The sequence below is a fragment of the Megalobrama amblycephala genome, linkage group LG22 (genome assembly GCF_018812025.1).
Source record: "Megalobrama amblycephala isolate DHTTF-2021 linkage group LG22, ASM1881202v1, whole genome shotgun sequence".
NCBI classification, from domain to species: Eukaryota; Metazoa; Chordata; class Actinopteri; order Cypriniformes; family Xenocyprididae; genus Megalobrama; species Megalobrama amblycephala.
The window spans coordinates 8086625-8104736 of NC_063065.1; the positions used below are offsets into that span (position 1 = coordinate 8086625).

The 18112-nt window shown below is 38.2% G+C and overlaps 1 protein-coding gene across 1 annotated transcript in view; it reads right to left on the minus strand.

Annotated features, from left to right (window-relative positions):
• Positions 1 to 18112, minus strand: part of obscnb (obscurin, cytoskeletal calmodulin and titin-interacting RhoGEF b) — a 66252-nt gene that overhangs the window by 42934 nt on the left and 5206 nt on the right. The window contains exons 3-23 of the mRNA XM_048175570.1: positions 16299 to 16568; positions 15929 to 16189; positions 14056 to 14358; positions 13068 to 13334; positions 12880 to 12986; positions 12461 to 12629; positions 10131 to 10406; positions 9394 to 9669; positions 8982 to 9257; positions 8168 to 8443; positions 7339 to 7614; positions 6641 to 6916; positions 5654 to 5929; positions 5460 to 5473; positions 5121 to 5397; positions 4753 to 5028; positions 4363 to 4629; positions 2417 to 2686; positions 2068 to 2334; positions 1601 to 1867; positions 82 to 194 (exon numbers count right to left, since the gene is read on the minus strand). Of these exons, the coding sequence (XP_048031527.1) occupies positions 82 to 194; positions 1601 to 1867; positions 2068 to 2334; positions 2417 to 2686; positions 4363 to 4629; positions 4753 to 5028; positions 5121 to 5397; positions 5460 to 5473; positions 5654 to 5929; positions 6641 to 6916; positions 7339 to 7614; positions 8168 to 8443; positions 8982 to 9257; positions 9394 to 9669; positions 10131 to 10406; positions 12461 to 12629; positions 12880 to 12986; positions 13068 to 13334; positions 14056 to 14358; positions 15929 to 16189; positions 16299 to 16568 (5060 nt within the window). The remainder of the gene's footprint in view (positions 1 to 81; positions 195 to 1600; positions 1868 to 2067; positions 2335 to 2416; positions 2687 to 4362; positions 4630 to 4752; positions 5029 to 5120; positions 5398 to 5459; positions 5474 to 5653; positions 5930 to 6640; positions 6917 to 7338; positions 7615 to 8167; positions 8444 to 8981; positions 9258 to 9393; positions 9670 to 10130; positions 10407 to 12460; positions 12630 to 12879; positions 12987 to 13067; positions 13335 to 14055; positions 14359 to 15928; positions 16190 to 16298; positions 16569 to 18112) is intronic.

Below are 18112 nucleotides of genomic sequence, written 5' to 3' on the forward strand. Positions count from 1 at the left end.
CTGTTTTCAAACAAATTTATATTTCATACATATGTGGCTACACAATTTTTTTTAAACCATTCTAAATCAAATTACTAATACCTTAAACCACTTGACATCAGCATTTGCTCTTGACACTTCACATTCAAAAGTGACTTTTTCCTTTTCAGGAGAACTGATATCCCGTAGAGGTTTGAGGATCTTCGCAGCCGGTTCTGTGGATACAACACCAATAATTACGTTCTGGATTTTAACATTGGTGTTTAAGTTATGGTTCTGTTCATAAGTTTTCATATACACCTTACTACACCTCCAATAAGCGACTGCAAAAAGATATTCATGCTCAAGGACACAATATAAGAACTTAGTAGGTAAACAAGATAAAATGTGGAAATTAATGTAGTTTTTATTTGTGGAATATACTTAAAATAATGGGTATGCAGTTTCTACAGTTACTAAACTTAAAAATATCCTTTTTATAATCTCATGTAAATGCCAAATATCTTACTGAATCTTGCAACTCGATGAAAACTTAAAGGGATAGTTCACCCAAAAATGAAAATTCTCTCATCATTTACACACCCTCAAGTTCTTCCAAGCCAGAATATGGGTAATCAAACAGTTGCTGGGAACACTGACTTCCATAGTATAGAAAAAAAATACTATCAATGGGGCCCATCAGTCAATCCCTGCATCCCAATGTCCATACTATTCATCCTAAATAGTATGTGAGATTAAAATAAGTGTGTCCCAAAGCATAGTATGTTGAAAAGAGTGTGCCAAAAGTCCCCGGACTATTTCCAGTAGATTTTCGAAGTGTGGATCCGTGCACACTATAAAGGCTAATATTGCCCACAACCCATTGCGCGTTGGACGAGGATTCAGTTCAGAACTACAAACATGAGTAAAAAGTGTTAAAAAACTACAAAACATGGTGGATATGCACGATCGACGCTGAGAGGTTTGAGTGACTAATAATCAGTTCAACCTGATAGAAAATATTTATTTAATGTTATCTGTGTTATTTTTCATCTGCAAATACCAATGTGGACTTTTATAAAGATCCAATTAGCCATTAACTTTTAAATGCATCATTATGCATTAATATGAGGATAGTTCTCCACATAAGAGACCCGCGACTACAGATCAACATGCTGCATTTCTCTCCGATATGGTAGGAAATTGGCTAAATGAAATGTGGAGGATGTAAGATGACTGACAGGCCAGTTTACGGTGACAGGATGCGACAGAGAGAAAAGACGCAATTGTATGACCTGTAGTATGTCCCAAAGCTTGTCTACTCTTTTGCTACACACTCAAAAGTAAGTACTTTTTGTTCACAAAAAGAGTACATACTATTAGGGCGTAGTATAAGTAGGCGAATTGGGACGCAGCAAATGTTTGGTTACCAACATTCTTCAAAATGTCTTCTTTTATGTTCAGCAGAAGAAAGAAATTCTTGTTTGGAACAACTTGAGGTTAAGTAAATGGTGAACTATCCCTTTAAGAGCACAACCTTATTTTTGGAAGATGCATTAACCTTAAATTACTTAATTACACCCTTTGTGTGGCAAGAATTATAAGTGAGCTTAAACCTAAAGACCCCAATATACAAACTCACCTGTAACAATAAGTTTTCCAGACGTATGGACATCCTCAGCTTGAAAGGTAATAGCTCCACCATCACTTATCTTCAGCTGGGACATAGTCAGACTGTGCTTGTTGCCCAGTGCTGTAATGATGATATTGGGTCCTGCCTTCAGTTTCATTCCATCTTTGCTCCAGGATCCTTCTACATCAGCCTTGCTGAGCTCCACCTCCATGGTGATAGTCTCTTTTTCTTGTACTTTCATTTCTTTCAGGCCTTTTACTACCTGAATCTTCTTAACTGAAAAATAAAAACAATGGAAATCCACAGATGAATACTTTTAGGAAGGCATAATTGACCGTGCATTTCAGTTAATGATTTTCATGGTCAATTTTTATGAACTACAAGGCTACATAGAGTCATCATAGCAAACATAAAAGGAATGAAAATATGATCGAAAGAGTAATTGTGATAGAGTAACATAATAAAGGAAGCCCTACTCTCTACTGTCAGTTTGGCCTGGGTCTTGTCATCTAGGGTTTCACATGAGTAATATCCTCTGTCAGCATATGCCACACTCTTGAGGACCAAAGTCTGCTTGGCACCATCCACATGAATCTCCAGATTTCCTCCTTGCTGTAAAACCACTCCATTCTTCATCCACTTCACATCTGATGAGAGTTTACTCAGCTCCACTTCCAACCGAACTGTGTCCTGCTCCTGCACAGTCACATCTGCAAGCTTCTTCTTGAAGGTCACAGGAAGCTCTGCAAGATACGGATATGTCTATACTTAGAAACATGCGCTTGCCTGCCGATATGTTGTTTTACGCTTAACAGTTATCCTTACGTTGTACTTGGAGTGTGGCTTTGCACACTTTCCCCTCTGCATCGATACTGATCTCTCCTGCGTCCTCCTGAGTGACGGCTGTGATGGTGAGGGAGTGGCTGCTTCCTCCGTGAGCGATCTTAAATTTGGGACTAGCTGTTATAGGAACGTCATTACGCAGCCATCTGACACTCACATCGGCTGGTGTGATAGAGCATTTGAAAATGGCTTCTTTGCCTTCATTTGCAACAACATTGTTCAGCTTGGTAGTGAACCTCACCAGACGTGGGGCTGTGAGAAATTAGATTGAAAATCTCAGAGAAATGATAATGAAGGACATCTACTGTATCAATTAAAACAATCTTAAAGGGATAGTTCACCCAAAAATGAAATTATCCCTTAATTTAACCTCAAGCCATCCTAGGTGTATATGACTTTCTTCTTTCAGCCAAATACAGTCGGAGTTATATTAAAAAATATCCTGGCTCTTTCAAGCTTTATAATGGGAGTGAAAAGTAACTTGGATTTTGAAGCCCAAAAAATCGCATCCATCCATCATAAAAGTAATCCATTCGGCTCCAGGTGGTTAATAAAGGGCTTCTGAAGTGAAGCGATGCGTTTTTGTAAGAAAAATATCCATATGTATAACTTTAGAAGTTATAATCACTAGCTTCCGGTAACGGGCGTACACAAGTCGAGTTCTGGTGGAAGAGTGACCTCTGACCCGATGCATGATGGTCACGAATTAGAAGTCTAAAATGAGAATTTTTAAAGAGAAATGTCCGGAGCTTGAGCATAGGCGCCGATTTATGTTTCTGCCGGTGGGTGCCCAGTGCCCCACCCACCCCCACCCACCCATTACATCTGTATTATATTTTAGATAAATCCGCGCTCAATTTTCGTATTTCCTAATGGTCACGTGGTAGAATTCTTGTCAATAGAGTCAGAGGTCCAGCTGTGCTCTAATTATGAGTGGTTCGAATCTGCCCTCATTTAGTTTTTTTCCTCTTTAAGTTAAAAGAAGTTCATTGTTTGTATATCAAAATGTTTGTGTGCATTTTGCTAGTGATTTCCCTGGAAAGAAGAGTCAAGCGATGTCTGAAGACTAACTTATATGAGCCATAACATTCCTCGGCATGATTTCAAAAACAACTCGTTTCAGAGCCAGTTCGCTTCTAACTCAAATCAACATAAACTGGATGTTTTATTTGCATTATATCCGTGCAGCAAGATGACAATTTCGACCCAAAAGCACATTCTTTTCACGAGTGTTGTCGCGAGTCATGCTCTCGCTGATGCAAAAAGAGTTTGAGTTTGAGCGCGCACATGTATCTGATCAAGAGCAGAGCCATTTGTGCTCGCGCATCACTTGGATGCTCTCTCGACATTTGCCATTAAAATATCGCCGTAGAAACGGCCTTAAATAAACTATAAAACAAGGATTGTGTCTAAAAGATCCAATCGATTTTTTATATTGGTTAAAATCAGTGGAGAATATCTCGTATTTTTCCGTGGGTGCTCGACCATTTCCGTGGGTGCTCCAGCCCCCGAGCACCCACGGGATTGGCGCCTATGAGCTTGAGTTTGTCGCCCAGCCCTACTTGCTTACGGCCGTTACCGGAATCTAGTGATTATAGTTTATAAAGTTATTAATATGGACATTTTTCTTACAAAAACGCATTGCTTCACTTCAGAAGGCCTTTATTAACCATGTGGATTGCTTTTATGTTGGATGGATGTGCTTTTTGGGCTTCAAAATCCAAGTAAAGCTTGGAAGAGCAAGGATATTTTTTTAATATAACTCCAATTGTGTTTGGCTAAAAGAAGGAAGTCATATACACCTAGGATGGCTTGAGGGTGAGTAAATTATGGGATAATTTTCATTTTTGGGTGAACTAACCCTTTAAGTTGTATTGGTTAATTTAATGAGAATTTATGACTTTCAGACATGACACTATGGTTCTTACCTTTAGTGGTGACTTTGGTGGTGGTCTTGTCGTCTTTGCATTCGCAGCTGTACTCCCCTTCATCCTCCTGAGCCACAGCAGAGACAATCAAGATACAGTTGGTGCTATCAGTGCGGATGCTGAATCTGCCACCCGGTTTGATTTCTTTGCCGTTATGCCTCCAGAGGACATTACTTGTGGCTTTGTTGAGGCCGCAGGAAAGGGTCATGGTGCTTTCTAGTACTGCAGATACCGGCTGCAATGGCACCACAAATTTTAAAGGTGCCTCTGCGGGTTAATAATTGAGGCAATCAGTTAGATCTAGTATTTCAATAACCACAATGTAATGTATCGAAAAAATTAAACATGCAATAAAACTTTTTTGCTTTGAAACTGCAGATTAGCTTTTACCTTTGACCTGAACCTTGAACTCCACCTTGTCATCAGCGGTCTGACAGAAGTAAGTGCCACTGTCTTTGGATTCAGAAGACTTAACGATTAGGACACGCGAGCGACCTTCCTGTTTCATCTCATACTTTGATCCATCTTTTAGTTCCACTCCATCCCTGAACCACTTAACACTACAACTCTCTGACATCACCTCAGTTTTTAAGACAACCTTCTCTGTTGACTCGACCATCACAGTTTCTTTTGTCACGGATGTCTTCTGGAATTTAGTAGTGACATCTGAGGAAAAAATAGGAAATATTCACTAAATTTTGACCATGTTCTGGAAGAAGATTGCTCATTAGGTCCACCAATGTCCTAGAAGGTCTTACCTTCCAATTGAATCTTAAAGAGCAGTTTCTCATTCCCAATTTCACAGGTATATTCTCCAGCATCCTTCTTATCCACGTTCTCCAGCACCAGCTGACGGATCTTGCCCTTTGACTCCATGTGGACGGTCTTACTGGAGCTCAACTGCTTGCCGTCCTTGAACCATTTCACCTCAGTCTTGAGGTCAGAAACCTCACAGCTCAGTGTGGCTTTTTGGGAGGCTGAAACTTTCACTTCTTTCTGATAGGAGTCCTTTGTTGGTGAAGGCAGTTTTGAGATCTAATGAGAGGGTATAAAGAGGGTGAAGTAAATCATTAAAAGTGTTTAGTTTGCTTATTTACAGAGAAAGTCAATACTAAGGTATCACACCGAACATGACAATAGTCAAGAAATATTTTCATAGCAGCTTTTAAATAACCCAAAGAAGACTGTTAAGACAAATTTCACTCATCAATGCAAAATGTGAATAAACCATTTCGTTAGGCCAAGAGCAACCACTGATGACCAAATGAACAGTTCAAAATGTTTTCCATACCTGTCACCTGAATCTTAAAAGCAAGTTTCTCATTTCCAACTTCACAGGTATATTCTCCAGCATCCTTCTTCTCCACGTTCTCCAGCACCAGCTGACGGCTCTTGCCCTTTGACTCCATGTGGACGGTCTTACTGGAGCTCAACTGCTTGCCATCCTTGAACCATTTCACCTCAGTCTTGAGGTCAGAAACCTCACAGCTCAGTGTGGCTTTTTGGGAGGCTGAAACTTTCACTTCCTTCTGATAGGAGTCCTTGTTGGAGAAGGCGGCTTGGATGTCTAGTTGGGCAGGCACAGTACACCATGTATCCAATGTAATAAAACAGAATTATTTGAGTAAATATATCACTTAAAGTTATAGACATCAGATACTATAAGGGCTGGATGTTTGAGAAAGTCAGAAGATATTATAAATTGTGGTCTATATTTTAAGCAAACAAATCCAAATTACATTGCAGACTAAAACGTTTTAGTAGCACTGAATTCAGCAAGAAACTGCTTTTTAATTTTAAAATGTACCATTTCTTGAACAGAAAAACTACATATATTACTACATCTACAAACAATATCAACGGTCTCTTTCACCAAGGATAAACTTTGGTAACACTTTAGTATGGGAAACACATATTCACTATTAACTACAAATTTTGCCTCAATAAGCTCCTAATTTACTGCTTTTTAATAGTTAGTGAGGTAGTTGTTGTATTGTTTAAGTTTAGGTATTGGGTAGGATTATGGGATGTAGAATATGGTCATGCAGAATAAAGCATTAATATGTGCTTTATAAGTACTAATAAACAGCCAATATGCAAGCTAATAAGCAACTAGTTATAAGTGAGAATTGTTCCCCATTCTGAACTTTTTTGCTACGTGTAAAATTAGCTTTTGTCAAGCTTCACTGTTTTATTGTAGTTTTGGTCTTTTTCATTAGGGAGAAAAAATAAAATAGAAACAGAGAGCCAATAGACGAACACGCGGACATTCCCATACCTGTCACCTGAATCTTAAAAGCAAGTTTCTCATTTCCAACTTCACAGGTATATTCTCCAGCATCCTTCTTCTCCACGTTCTCCAGCACCAGCTGACGGCTCTTGCCCTTTGACTCCATGTGGACGGTCCTACTGGAGCTCAACTGCTTGCCATCCTTGAACCATTTCACCTCAGTCTTGAGGTCAGAAACCTCACAGCTCAGTGTGGCTTTTTGGGAAGCAGCAACTTTGACTTCCTTCTGATAAGAGTCCTTGTTGGTAAAGGCAGCTTGAACATCTGGTTGGGCATTGGACAATATACTCTTTGAGTAAATATATCACTCAAAATTATAAACAACAGATACCGCAAGGACTGGATACTTGAAAATGTATCAATTACATCATAAACCGCAAATCATTCCACAAAAAAACTAATTACATTGCAGACTGAAATGAGCAACAGATTTTTCTGCCTATTATTGTACCTCTTCTTAAAGAGAGAAAAGTACATAAATTGTTGTATTTATTAAGACACATTACTGAAATCTCATGGCATGCTTTTTGACCAGATGCAAGGCATATATCAAACTCTTTTGTTATATGTAAAGTTTGCTTTTCTTAATCTTTGTTGACTTTTTGTAATTTTGGTATCATCCATAAAGAAGAAAAACTAAAATAGAAACAGCAAGCCAATAGACAAACACAAGGACATTCCCATACCTGTCACCTGAATCTTAAAAGCAAGTTTCTCATTTCCAACTTCACAGGTATATTCTCCAGCATCCTTCTTCTCCACGTTCTCCAGCACCAGCTGACGGATCTTGCCCTTTGACTCCATGTGGACGGTCTTACTGGAGCTCAACTGCTTGCCTTCCTTGATCCATTTCACCTCAGTCTTGAGGTCAGAAACCTCACAGCTCAGTGTGGCTTTTTGGGAAGCTGAAACTTTTACTTCTTTCTGATAGGAGTCCTTGTTGGAGAAGGCGGCTTGAATGTCTGGGGCAGAAATCAAGATTTTGTAATATAGGAATCAGAAACTACTTTCAGTTTTACGTAAACTTTGCTTTGGTCATATTTGATTACCCCTTGTGTGTCCTTATGGACATTTTTGACTTTTTCATTTTTTTTTTTTTTAAATAATTTTGCCTGTGTTGATGCAAACTGCATACATTTTGGCACAACTGTGTATTTTTATTAGAATTTTACTATTTCAACCCCATTTTCTTTAATAAATGTATTTTACACTAGGTATACAAAATAGTTACACTCAAGACCTTAAGGATAAAAATGTCCCCATTGAAACCCATTAAAACTGCAATTTTTAATCCCAGGGTCATTTAACCATAAAATGATGCAGTCTTTGTTGATTCATTCTGTTGGCAAAGCTTCACATTTTTGTGACAGTTTTTTTGACATGGACATTTTTGTCCTCTAAGGACCTCAGAGTAACTATTTTAAATTGATGGACAAGTCACTGGAACCTTAAAAAAAAAGACAAAAAAAAAAAACATCAACAAAACAAGCCAAAACACATGCATGTTGTTCTTACCTTCCACCCGAATCTTAAAAATCAGTTTTTCATTTCCAACTTCACAGGTATATTCTCCAGCATCCTTCTTCTCCACGTTCTCCAGCACCAGCTGACGGATCTTGCCCTTTGACTCCATGTGGACCGTCTTACTGGAGCTCAACTGCTTGCCTTCCTTGAACCATTTCACCTCAGTCTTGAGGTCAGAAACCTCACAGCTCAGTGTGGCTTTTTGGGAGGCTGAAACTTTCACTTCCTTCTGATAGGAGTCCTTGTTGGAGAAGGCGGCTTGAATGTCTGGTGCAGAAATCAATATTTAGGAATATAGTATCAGAAACTACTTTCAGTTTTATGTACACTTTGCTTTGGTCATGATTGATTAACCCTTGTGTGTCCTTATGGACATTTTTGACTTTTTCATTTTTTTTTTTTTAATAATTTTGCCTGTGTTGATGCAAACTGCATACATTTTGGCACAACTGTGTATTTTTATTAGAATTTTACTATTTCAACCCCATTTCCTTTAATAAATCTATTTTACACTAGGTATACAAAATAGTTACACTCAAGACCTTAAGGATAAAAATGTCCCCATTGAAACCCATTAAAACTGCAATTTTTAATCCCAGGGTCATTTAACCATAAAATGATGCAGTCTTTGTTGATTCATTCTGTTGGCAAAGCTTCAAATTTTTGTGACAGTTTTTTTGACATGGACATTTTTGTCCTCTAAGGTCCTCAGAGTAACTATTTTAAATTGATGGACAAGTGTTAAGTCACTGGAACCTTAAAAAATTACCAAAAACAAGCCAAAACACATGCATGTTGTTCTTACCTTCCACCCGAATCTTAAAAATCAGTTTCTCATTCCCAACTTCACAGGTATATTCTCCAGCATCCTTCTTCTCCACATTCTCCAGCACCAGCTGACGGCTCTTGCCCTTTGACTCCATGTGGACGGTCCTACTGGAGCTCAACTGCTTGCCTTCCTTGAACCATTTCACCTCAGTCTTGAGGTCAGAAACCTCACAGCTCAGTGTGGCTTTTTGGGAGGCTGAAACTTTCACTTCCTTCTGATAGGAGTCCTTGTTGGCGAAGGCGGCTTGAATGTCTGGTGCAGAAATCAAGATTTAGGAATACAGTATCAGAAACTACATTTAGTTTTATGTAAACTTTGCTTCAGTCACGTTTGAGTGAATGTAACTTTAAAAAAAAAACAAGACAAAACACTGGCATGTTGTTCTTACCTTCCACCCGAATCTTAAAGACCAGTTTCTCATTTCCAACTTCACAGGTATATTCTCCAGCATCCTTCTTCTCCACGTTCTCCAGCACCAGCTGACGGCTCTTGCCCTTTGACTCCATGTGGACCGTCTTACTGGAGCTCAACTGCTTGCCATCCTTGAACCATTTCACCTCAGTTTTGGCATCCGAAACTTCACAGCTTAGTGTGGCCTTCTGGGATGTTGATACCTTCACCTCTTTCTGATAAGAGTCTTTGTTGGAGAAAGCAGCCCGAGTTTCTAAAAAGGACATTTATTCTTTTAGAGAAACATCAAATGCAGTTCTGGACTGTAAAAAAGATCTCAAACATCTCCAAAATGCCTAATAATAAATGTTTTGTGCAAATTTCAACAACCTCTGAAGGATTGTTTCCCAGAAGCTAATCTAGAAATGTTTGTATTCAAGGTTACTGCAAATAATACTTCTCAGAAAGAGCTGTACCTTCAAAGGACCATCATCCTCAGTAAGATCTGACATTGGCATGATAAATGACATGCTAAACTTTAATATAACTTATACAAGGCTGGTATAACTTTTAATTTCACTTATTAAATCATTTATTAGCTGTAGGAGCATTTAGCGTTTAGCTTCGCTGTTCAAAAAACCATAAAGTTATGACATTAATTAGGTATTGTGGCATGTCTGATTAATCCTGCTCATTTAAATTTTTAGTTTCAGACTAATTAGCGCATAGTCTTACCTTTTATCTTGACCAGGAATGTCATTTTGTCCTCTGCCGTCTCACACGAGTAGTGTCCTTCATCGCTCTGTTTGGCACCCCTGATGACCAGCTTCCTTTGCGTCCCCTGAGAGATAAAAGTTGTCCTCGTGTCCTCCGTTATTTCTGTCTGTTCTTTCTTCCACACAACAGCGGTTCCAGGAGAAGCAACCTCACATCTCAACACCACGTCACCCACCAGAGCGTCACTCTCCTGGGGCTGAGCCCTCGGCTTGTTAACAAACTTAGCTGGTTCTTCTGTTAGGGGAAAATGGAGTATTAGATGCTGCACCTCTCTGTGATTTCAACATAATTAGGAATATGAAACGGATTATAGAAGACACATCAAACATGGCATGAGAAACAGTCACAACCACTGTCCGTTTGTATGTAACAGATGTCTTGTGCTGACACACAGATGTGACAACCGAAACTCTCCTGATTTACATTTATTTGGTCTGGAACTGACAGTACCTCTAAGTCACGAACATATACATTGAATATGAGTTTGCACTGATCATAGTCATTTGAATGAAAAAAGAATAAAAAAAATGCTACTGTAAATACATGTTAATTGGTTACCATATACAGTGAAAAATGAATTATTTAAAAAAAAAAAATACATGTAATTCTTTTGTAAAATACTGTAAAAAAAATTGCTTTTTAAGTTAAAAAAAAAAGTTTTTTTATGTAAGGGTATTTGCATTTATAATTGCGTTTATGATGCTACCAACTGCTTAAAGCTGCAGTCCGTTTTGCCTCTTTGTCGCCATCTCAGTTTGAAACCTGCAATTGCACTTATTAGCGGAATTATCATCTTTACATGTTTTTGTGCATCGGCACGGCTCCTCTGCGTGGATGAATATAATGTTTTGAGGAGAATGTGTGGCTGTCAGTCACTGTACCAGTGGATACTGTACTTATGAAACACAGATTGTAGTTTTGGAAGTATGACCAAAATAAGAATTTTCACCGGAGAATGTCATCTGAACAAGTACGTAACATGTCTGCCACTTTTGTTCTGACTAACTGACAAAAAATAAAAAGCATTACAATAAATCTAGCAACCAATGGTGATTAAATCTAACAATCGCTTAGCTCATATCACATCAAACCATGCAAATTATTATTGTTCTTATACTTTGTTCTCAAATTGTTAATGTTAACAACATCAGCATTGAGTGACTATGTGTATTTAGTGTGTATTAGAGTTACCTGTAGATTTCAATTTCTGTACAGTCTAGTCGCTAACAGTCAATTAATTAATTGAATTATTCCAGCTGCTGTGAAAAAAGGCTATAAATGATCCTGCTGCATCCTCACATGCCATATAGCCTACTGTCTGGGACTCCTTCTTTATGTAAACAGACGTGACTTAAAGAAGCAAAGATGAACGGCGGCATGCTTGAATTTCCCGCGGAAACCTACCAGTACCACTCGAATTAGAAAACATTATTACAAGCTTACCGTTGTGAATCGGGCTAAGGTAAGGAGATTGTTTTGAACACTGGTTGGTTATGTACTTGCTCAAAAATTAATTTTGGATCATTTCTAACGAAAAATTTAGGGCTACTGCAGCTTTAAGTTTAATATAATTTTTTTCAGCCAAATAATTTAGCCAAAATCATGTTTAGCCATATTTTGTATCCCAATAGTTTTATATATAGTGTCTTAAATATTGAGAGCATAATATTGAGATTTACCTGAAATGTTCCCAAAATTCAATAGAAAATATAGTTATTAAAACTTGTAAATAATTCTGAAATGTAATTTTCTTTTTGTGAATCATAGTTAGAATAGGATACAATAATTATTAATTCCAAGTGTTAAATATATTAAATATATTTTTATTTTAGCCAAACAATATAGCTAAAATCATGTTTAGCCAATTTTTTTATCCAAATAGTTTTATGTATATAATAGTTTGTAATAGTATATAAACTGTATGTAATAGTTTTGAGCGTTGAGAGTTACCTGACACACATCTCCTAACACTTCCTGTTGAGTATCCTGATCCCAGCTGTTCCTAGCTGTCAACACTGACCGCTTACACCATTTATCCGCCCAGAACTCTGTACTAAGCTGGGATAGGACGCACTGGCTATTCAGCACTGATTTTAACTCTTGGGAAATTCCCAAATATACACTGCAAGCACCACGCACCTCAATTTATAATTCTTCCATTTTCAGATATGTAAATTAATTGTATAATAATTGATTTTTATTTTATACTTGAAATATATTTAGAGGTTAATAAAAAAACTTAAACTAACTGAAGGTCTGTAAGTGAAGAGAAAAATTGCTTGTTTTACCTTTAAGGGCAAGTTGGACAGACATTTTATCGCCATCACACGTGCATTCATAGATGCCCACGTCCTCATGGTCCACGTTGTGGACTGTCAGTATGCGTTTGCGCTCCACACTTGTGGCTTCATATTTTTTACCCATCCTCAGCTCCTTCCCATTCTTCATCCAAACAACCTGCAGCAGCAGTACATGAAGTTATTTGTCAAAAAGAAAAAAAAATACTTATTACCCATCATGTCCACACATTTATTACTGTAGATATTTAGATTTTGTCTGTTTTGTATGCAATCAATTGTGCCACTGGCTGGACAATACAATTTAATCTCCAATAGGAGAAAGAATTATTAAAAAACTTTATATACGTAATGTATATTTTACACATTTTGTTTGGATTTTTCAAGACAAAAAACGTGCATGTTGTCACCTGGACACTTGAATCGGACACTTCTGTGTGCATCTGAGCAGAGGAGTGCATGCTGAAAGTAAATACCTCAACCTGAGAAGACTTACTGGTGAAACGTGCAGGTGCAGCTAAAGAACACCAAGAAAAAAAAATCAGGAGCATTGTTGAAGATATTGTACTTTAGTTTTCAGAAACTGTTCCTTTCTTACCTTTCACAGTAAGTGTGCAGACGCTCTGAGATCCGCCACCCACAAACTTCACCTGTGCCCCGTTCAGCGCCATGGACACCTCCCTGATGACCAGCGTGTGTGTGGTCTTTGAGCGTGTGATCAGATACTCGGATCCGCTGCGGATCATTCGGTCGTTTATGGTCCAGGAGCCAGAACAAACACTCGAGAGCTCCACGGTGAAGGTGGCTTCTTCGCCTGCATGTGCACTGCAGCTCACCAGGCCTGTCTTCACTGACGCTGTGGGCTCTGATCAAACAAATTCCAATATTATTATTGGAATATATTGATTTATATAATTTTTATACAGTGGCATGAAAAAGTATGTGAACCCCTTGCAGAATCTGTGAAAATGAGAATTATTTTAATAAAATAAGAGGGATAATAAAAAATGCATGTTATTTTTTGTTTAATACTGTCCTGAGTAAGATATTTTACATAAAAGATGTATGCATTTAGTTCACAAGACAAAACAATAGCTGAATTTATTAAAATAACCCCATTCATAAGTATTAATTTTTCTGCTGGGAAACATGCAAGTATCTTCTGTTGGTTCCGAAGGGCAGTACTAAATGAAAAACAATGATATTTAAACAAAATAAGAAAAATTGTGACATCTTCATCCTGTTCAAAAGTTTTCACACCCCGACTCTTAATGCATCGTGTTTCCTTCTGGATCATCAGTGAATGTTTGAACCTTTTTTAATAGTTGAGTTTGAGTCCATCAGTTGTCCTCAGTGTGAAAACACAGATCTCAAAATCCTACAGTCACTGCTGGAAAGGGTTCAAATATGCAAAAATGCTTGAAAACTGATGAATCTGCAGGAGCTGGAGGATTTTTCTGAAGAACAGAGCTGTTTAACTGCTCAGGACAAACAAGAGACTCATGAACTTCTGCAAGGGGTTCACATACTTTTTCATGCCACTGTATATTATGAATGTCCACAGCAAACAACAAAGCCTTACTCACCAAGATAAAATGTACCAGGAACCTCCAAGTAGGCACTCTGACCGAAATCATTGACCGCTGAGATACGGAACTGATAGCTCGCCTCCTCTGAGATTTCACTGATGGTATATTCAGTGCTAGACACAGTCGTACTAGTGACTTTAATCCAGGTTTGGGCTCCAACCTTCCTGCGCTCCAAGATGTAGCCGTTTATGGGCACAGGCCGTTCACTGTCCGGCGGAGACCAGCACAGTGTGATCGACGAATCTGTTTTGTTCCGCACCGTTGGCTCAACTGGGGGATCTGGAGGGTGTTTCCTCGGTGCTGAGGTCAAAGTTTAAATTATGGTTAATAAGGTTAAGGAAAAAGAATCTCTCTACTGTAAATGTCAAAAGCAATTGTGTTGAACTGTTTTGAGTGTTTCCACTCATACTCCATCAAAGAATTAGAGTATGAATACCACCAGGGCTTGACATTAACATCCGTCAACCCGCCAAATGCGGGTGGATTTTAGCAGTGGCGTGTAATATATACACTACCGTTCAAAGGTATGGGGTCAGTAAGATTTTTTAATGTTTTAAAAGAAGTATCTTCTGCTCACCAAGCCTGCATTTATTTGATTAAAAATACAAACAAAAACAGTAATATTGTGAAATATTATTCCAATTTAAAACGGCTGTTTTCTATGTCAATATACAGTAAAGTGTCATTTATTTCTGTGATCAAAGCTGAATTTTCAGCATCATTACTTCAGTCTTCAGTGTCACATGCTCCTTCAGAAACCAATCTAATATGATGATTTGCTGCTCAAGAAACATTCATTATTATTATCAATTTTGAAAACAGTTGAGTACAATTTGTCTTCGATGAATAGAAAGTTCAAAAGAACAGCATTTATTTAAAATAGAATATTTTCTAACATTATAATTGTCTTTTTTGATCAGTTTAACACATCCTTGATGAATAAAAGTATTGATTAATTTTATTTCTATCCCCCAAAAATAAAATTAAAATTCTTACTGACCCCAAACTTTTGAACGGTAGTGTACATTTTTCAATTGTAGTCTTTTAAAAAGACTACTGAAAAAAAAAAAAAACTAAGTGCAATGTAGTGTCAACAATATTGATTTTTTGATACATCAATACTGAAATATCTGAAATGCTTCAAATTCTCATTTTCTCATACATGATACAAGCTATGCCTTCTCGCTCTCATCTCTCCGACAGCGATACACAAAACCCGCCTCCCCTCACTCACTCGTTTTGTTTGCTCCGGATGAATATTGTTGGTGTTACAGGGCTTGAATTTCGGTGTGGGATTGCGCATACTGCGCATAATTTTACTCAGTCACACAGATTTTGTGCTCACACCCAAAGTGTGCACACATAAAGCTGCCTCTCAGTACTAAACTGAGTTGTTTTTCGCTGCTTATTGTGCATAAACAGTCAAATACACACAAAATAATGTCAAAATGCTGGCGAGAATTCACGTAAACACAGTTATGTTTTAAGTGAACATAAACAGTTGAGAAAGAAAACGCATGTGTAACAGTATATTGGATCCGTGCGTCAGGTCTTAAAGTGACAGCAGCCTAATATACCTGCCGCTAAATTATGAGATAATATTAAAAATATCTATATGGCAGTTTTTCCCCATGGTATCAATGTCAAAATTGTGGCCAGTGAAAATGCTGAGTGGCTAGTAACCACTAGCCACAGTGGCTGGTGAGCAAAAAAGTTAACATCAAGCCCTGAATACCACCACATAGCTGCTGTAGTGTCATACGAATTGACGTGATTACTGTGGTAGATATGTTTTCGAATCACAAGAATGCAAAAAACCTCTTGTAAAATCTTTTGAAAAGGTTGTGGTCTGAATTACAAATGTATTCACCTGTGACAGAGAAGCGGGTGGAGGTCTTACAGTCATTGGCGATGAAGGCCACCTCACCAGAGTCCTCCGCGGTACATTCACGAATGGTCAGTGTGTACTGCCTGTTAATGCGGGCGATAATAATTCGGGAGTCCTCTTTCAGCTTCTCCCCATTCCTGGTCCAGTATGCGTCATCTACTGGCTGCTCCAGTTCCACACAGAAGATCACAGTATCGCTAACTGGCACCACTGTCCTCCTCGGCAGCTTTTTAGTGATGTTGCCTAAAAATGCAGAAAAATCAAATGAGGACAAAGTAATTTATCATCATTCTAGCTAACAAAATAAACCATATTGGAATGGTGATGATGGGCTTCTTCTCAAAGATTTTACCCAGCACTGTAAGTTCGGCCACAGTGCGACTGCCTTCCTTCATCTCACAGATATAGACGGCATCATCGTTGGTGGTGACATTGTGAATAGTGAGGCGGCGCAGGGTACCCTCCGCATCCATGCGGTACTTGGTGCTTTCCTCCAGACGGGTCTCCTCCATAAACCAGCTAGCCTTTGTGTGCGACACTGGTACCTCACACTGCAGAGTTGCCGTTTCCTTTTCCTTCACCTCAACATCCTCCAGCTTCCTCTTGAATGGAATCTTTGGCTCTGGCAAGGACATTTTGAATATAGTAAATATACAGAAGACAAACACAGAAAGTTCTTTTCAGTCATAATTTGGCAGGATATGGTTCCATGTGGTTTCATATTGATTAGGTCTCCAAGAAGACAATGTTAGTGTGGTTCCATATATAGTACTTACTCAAAAGCACCAAATTCAGTGATTCAGAATGGGAGCTGCAAGTGACAACAGTGCTTTTGGTGTTGTTCACAATGTATATGTACTTAATAGTGGACCACAAATGTACCCATAAATGAACCATACTCAAACCAAATCATTAAAGAATTAGCCCACTTTTAAATACACTTTTCCTGATAAATTTACTCACCCCCATGTCATCCAAGATGTTCATGTCTTTCTTTCGTCAGCCGAAAAGCAATGAAGGTTTTTGAGGAAAACATTCCAGGATTTTTCTCCTTACAGTGGATTTCAATGGCTACCAACAGGTTGAAGGTCAAAATTACAGTTTCAGTGCAGCTTCAAGGGCTTTAAACGATACCAGATGAGTAATAAGGGTCTTATCTAGCGAATCGATCGGTCATTTTAAAAAAAAATACAACCATTTATGCTTTATAAACAAAATATCGCCTTGAACGTACTTTCCGCTTCCAGGTTCTTCATAACACTTACGCTGAATGTCCTACGCCTTCCCTATTCAAGTTGCGGAAAAAAACAAAACTGGCGCCGCGTTCGTTCCGTAAGTAGAATAGGGAAGGCGTAGAACATTCAGCGTAAGTGTTATGAAGAATGCGGAAGCGGAAAGTACGTTCAAGGCGATATTTTGTTTATAAAGCATAAATGGTTGTATTTTTTTTTAAAATGACCGATCGATTCGCTAGATAAGACCCTTATTACTCATCTGGTATCGTTTAAAGCCCTTGAAGCTGCACTGAAACTGTAATTTTGACCTTCAACCTGTTGGTAGCCATTGAAATCCACTGTAAGGAGAAAAATCCTGGAATGTTTTCCTCAAAAACCTTCATTGCTTTTCGGCTGACGAAAGAAAGACATGAACATCTTGGATGACATGGGGGTGAGTAAATTTATCAGGAAAAGTGTATTTAAAAGTAGACTAATCCTTTAACTACGGTTCGTTTGTGGGTCTTTTTAGGTGGGTCTCATTTGGGGTGTTCACATATAACCATTATATCGGCTCAAGACCACTTAGAGTGCTCAAATCCTTAAAGAGTTAGTTCACCCAAAAATGAAAATTCTCTCATCATTTACTCACACTTATGTCGTTCCAAACCCGTAAGTCTTTCGTTCATCTTTGGAACACAAATGAAGATCTTTTTGAGGAAATCTGAGAGCTTTTTGTCCCTCCATTGACAGCTATGCAACTACCACTTTGACAAGTTCATAAAGAGATCGTAAAACTAATCCATATGAATTAAGCGGTTTAGTCCAAATTTTCTGAAGAGACTCGATCGCTTTATATGATTAACAGATTGAATTCACGCTTTTATTCACATATAAACATTCATCATCTCACACACCAGTTGTGGTAAATGGAAGCTCAAGCATGTTTGCT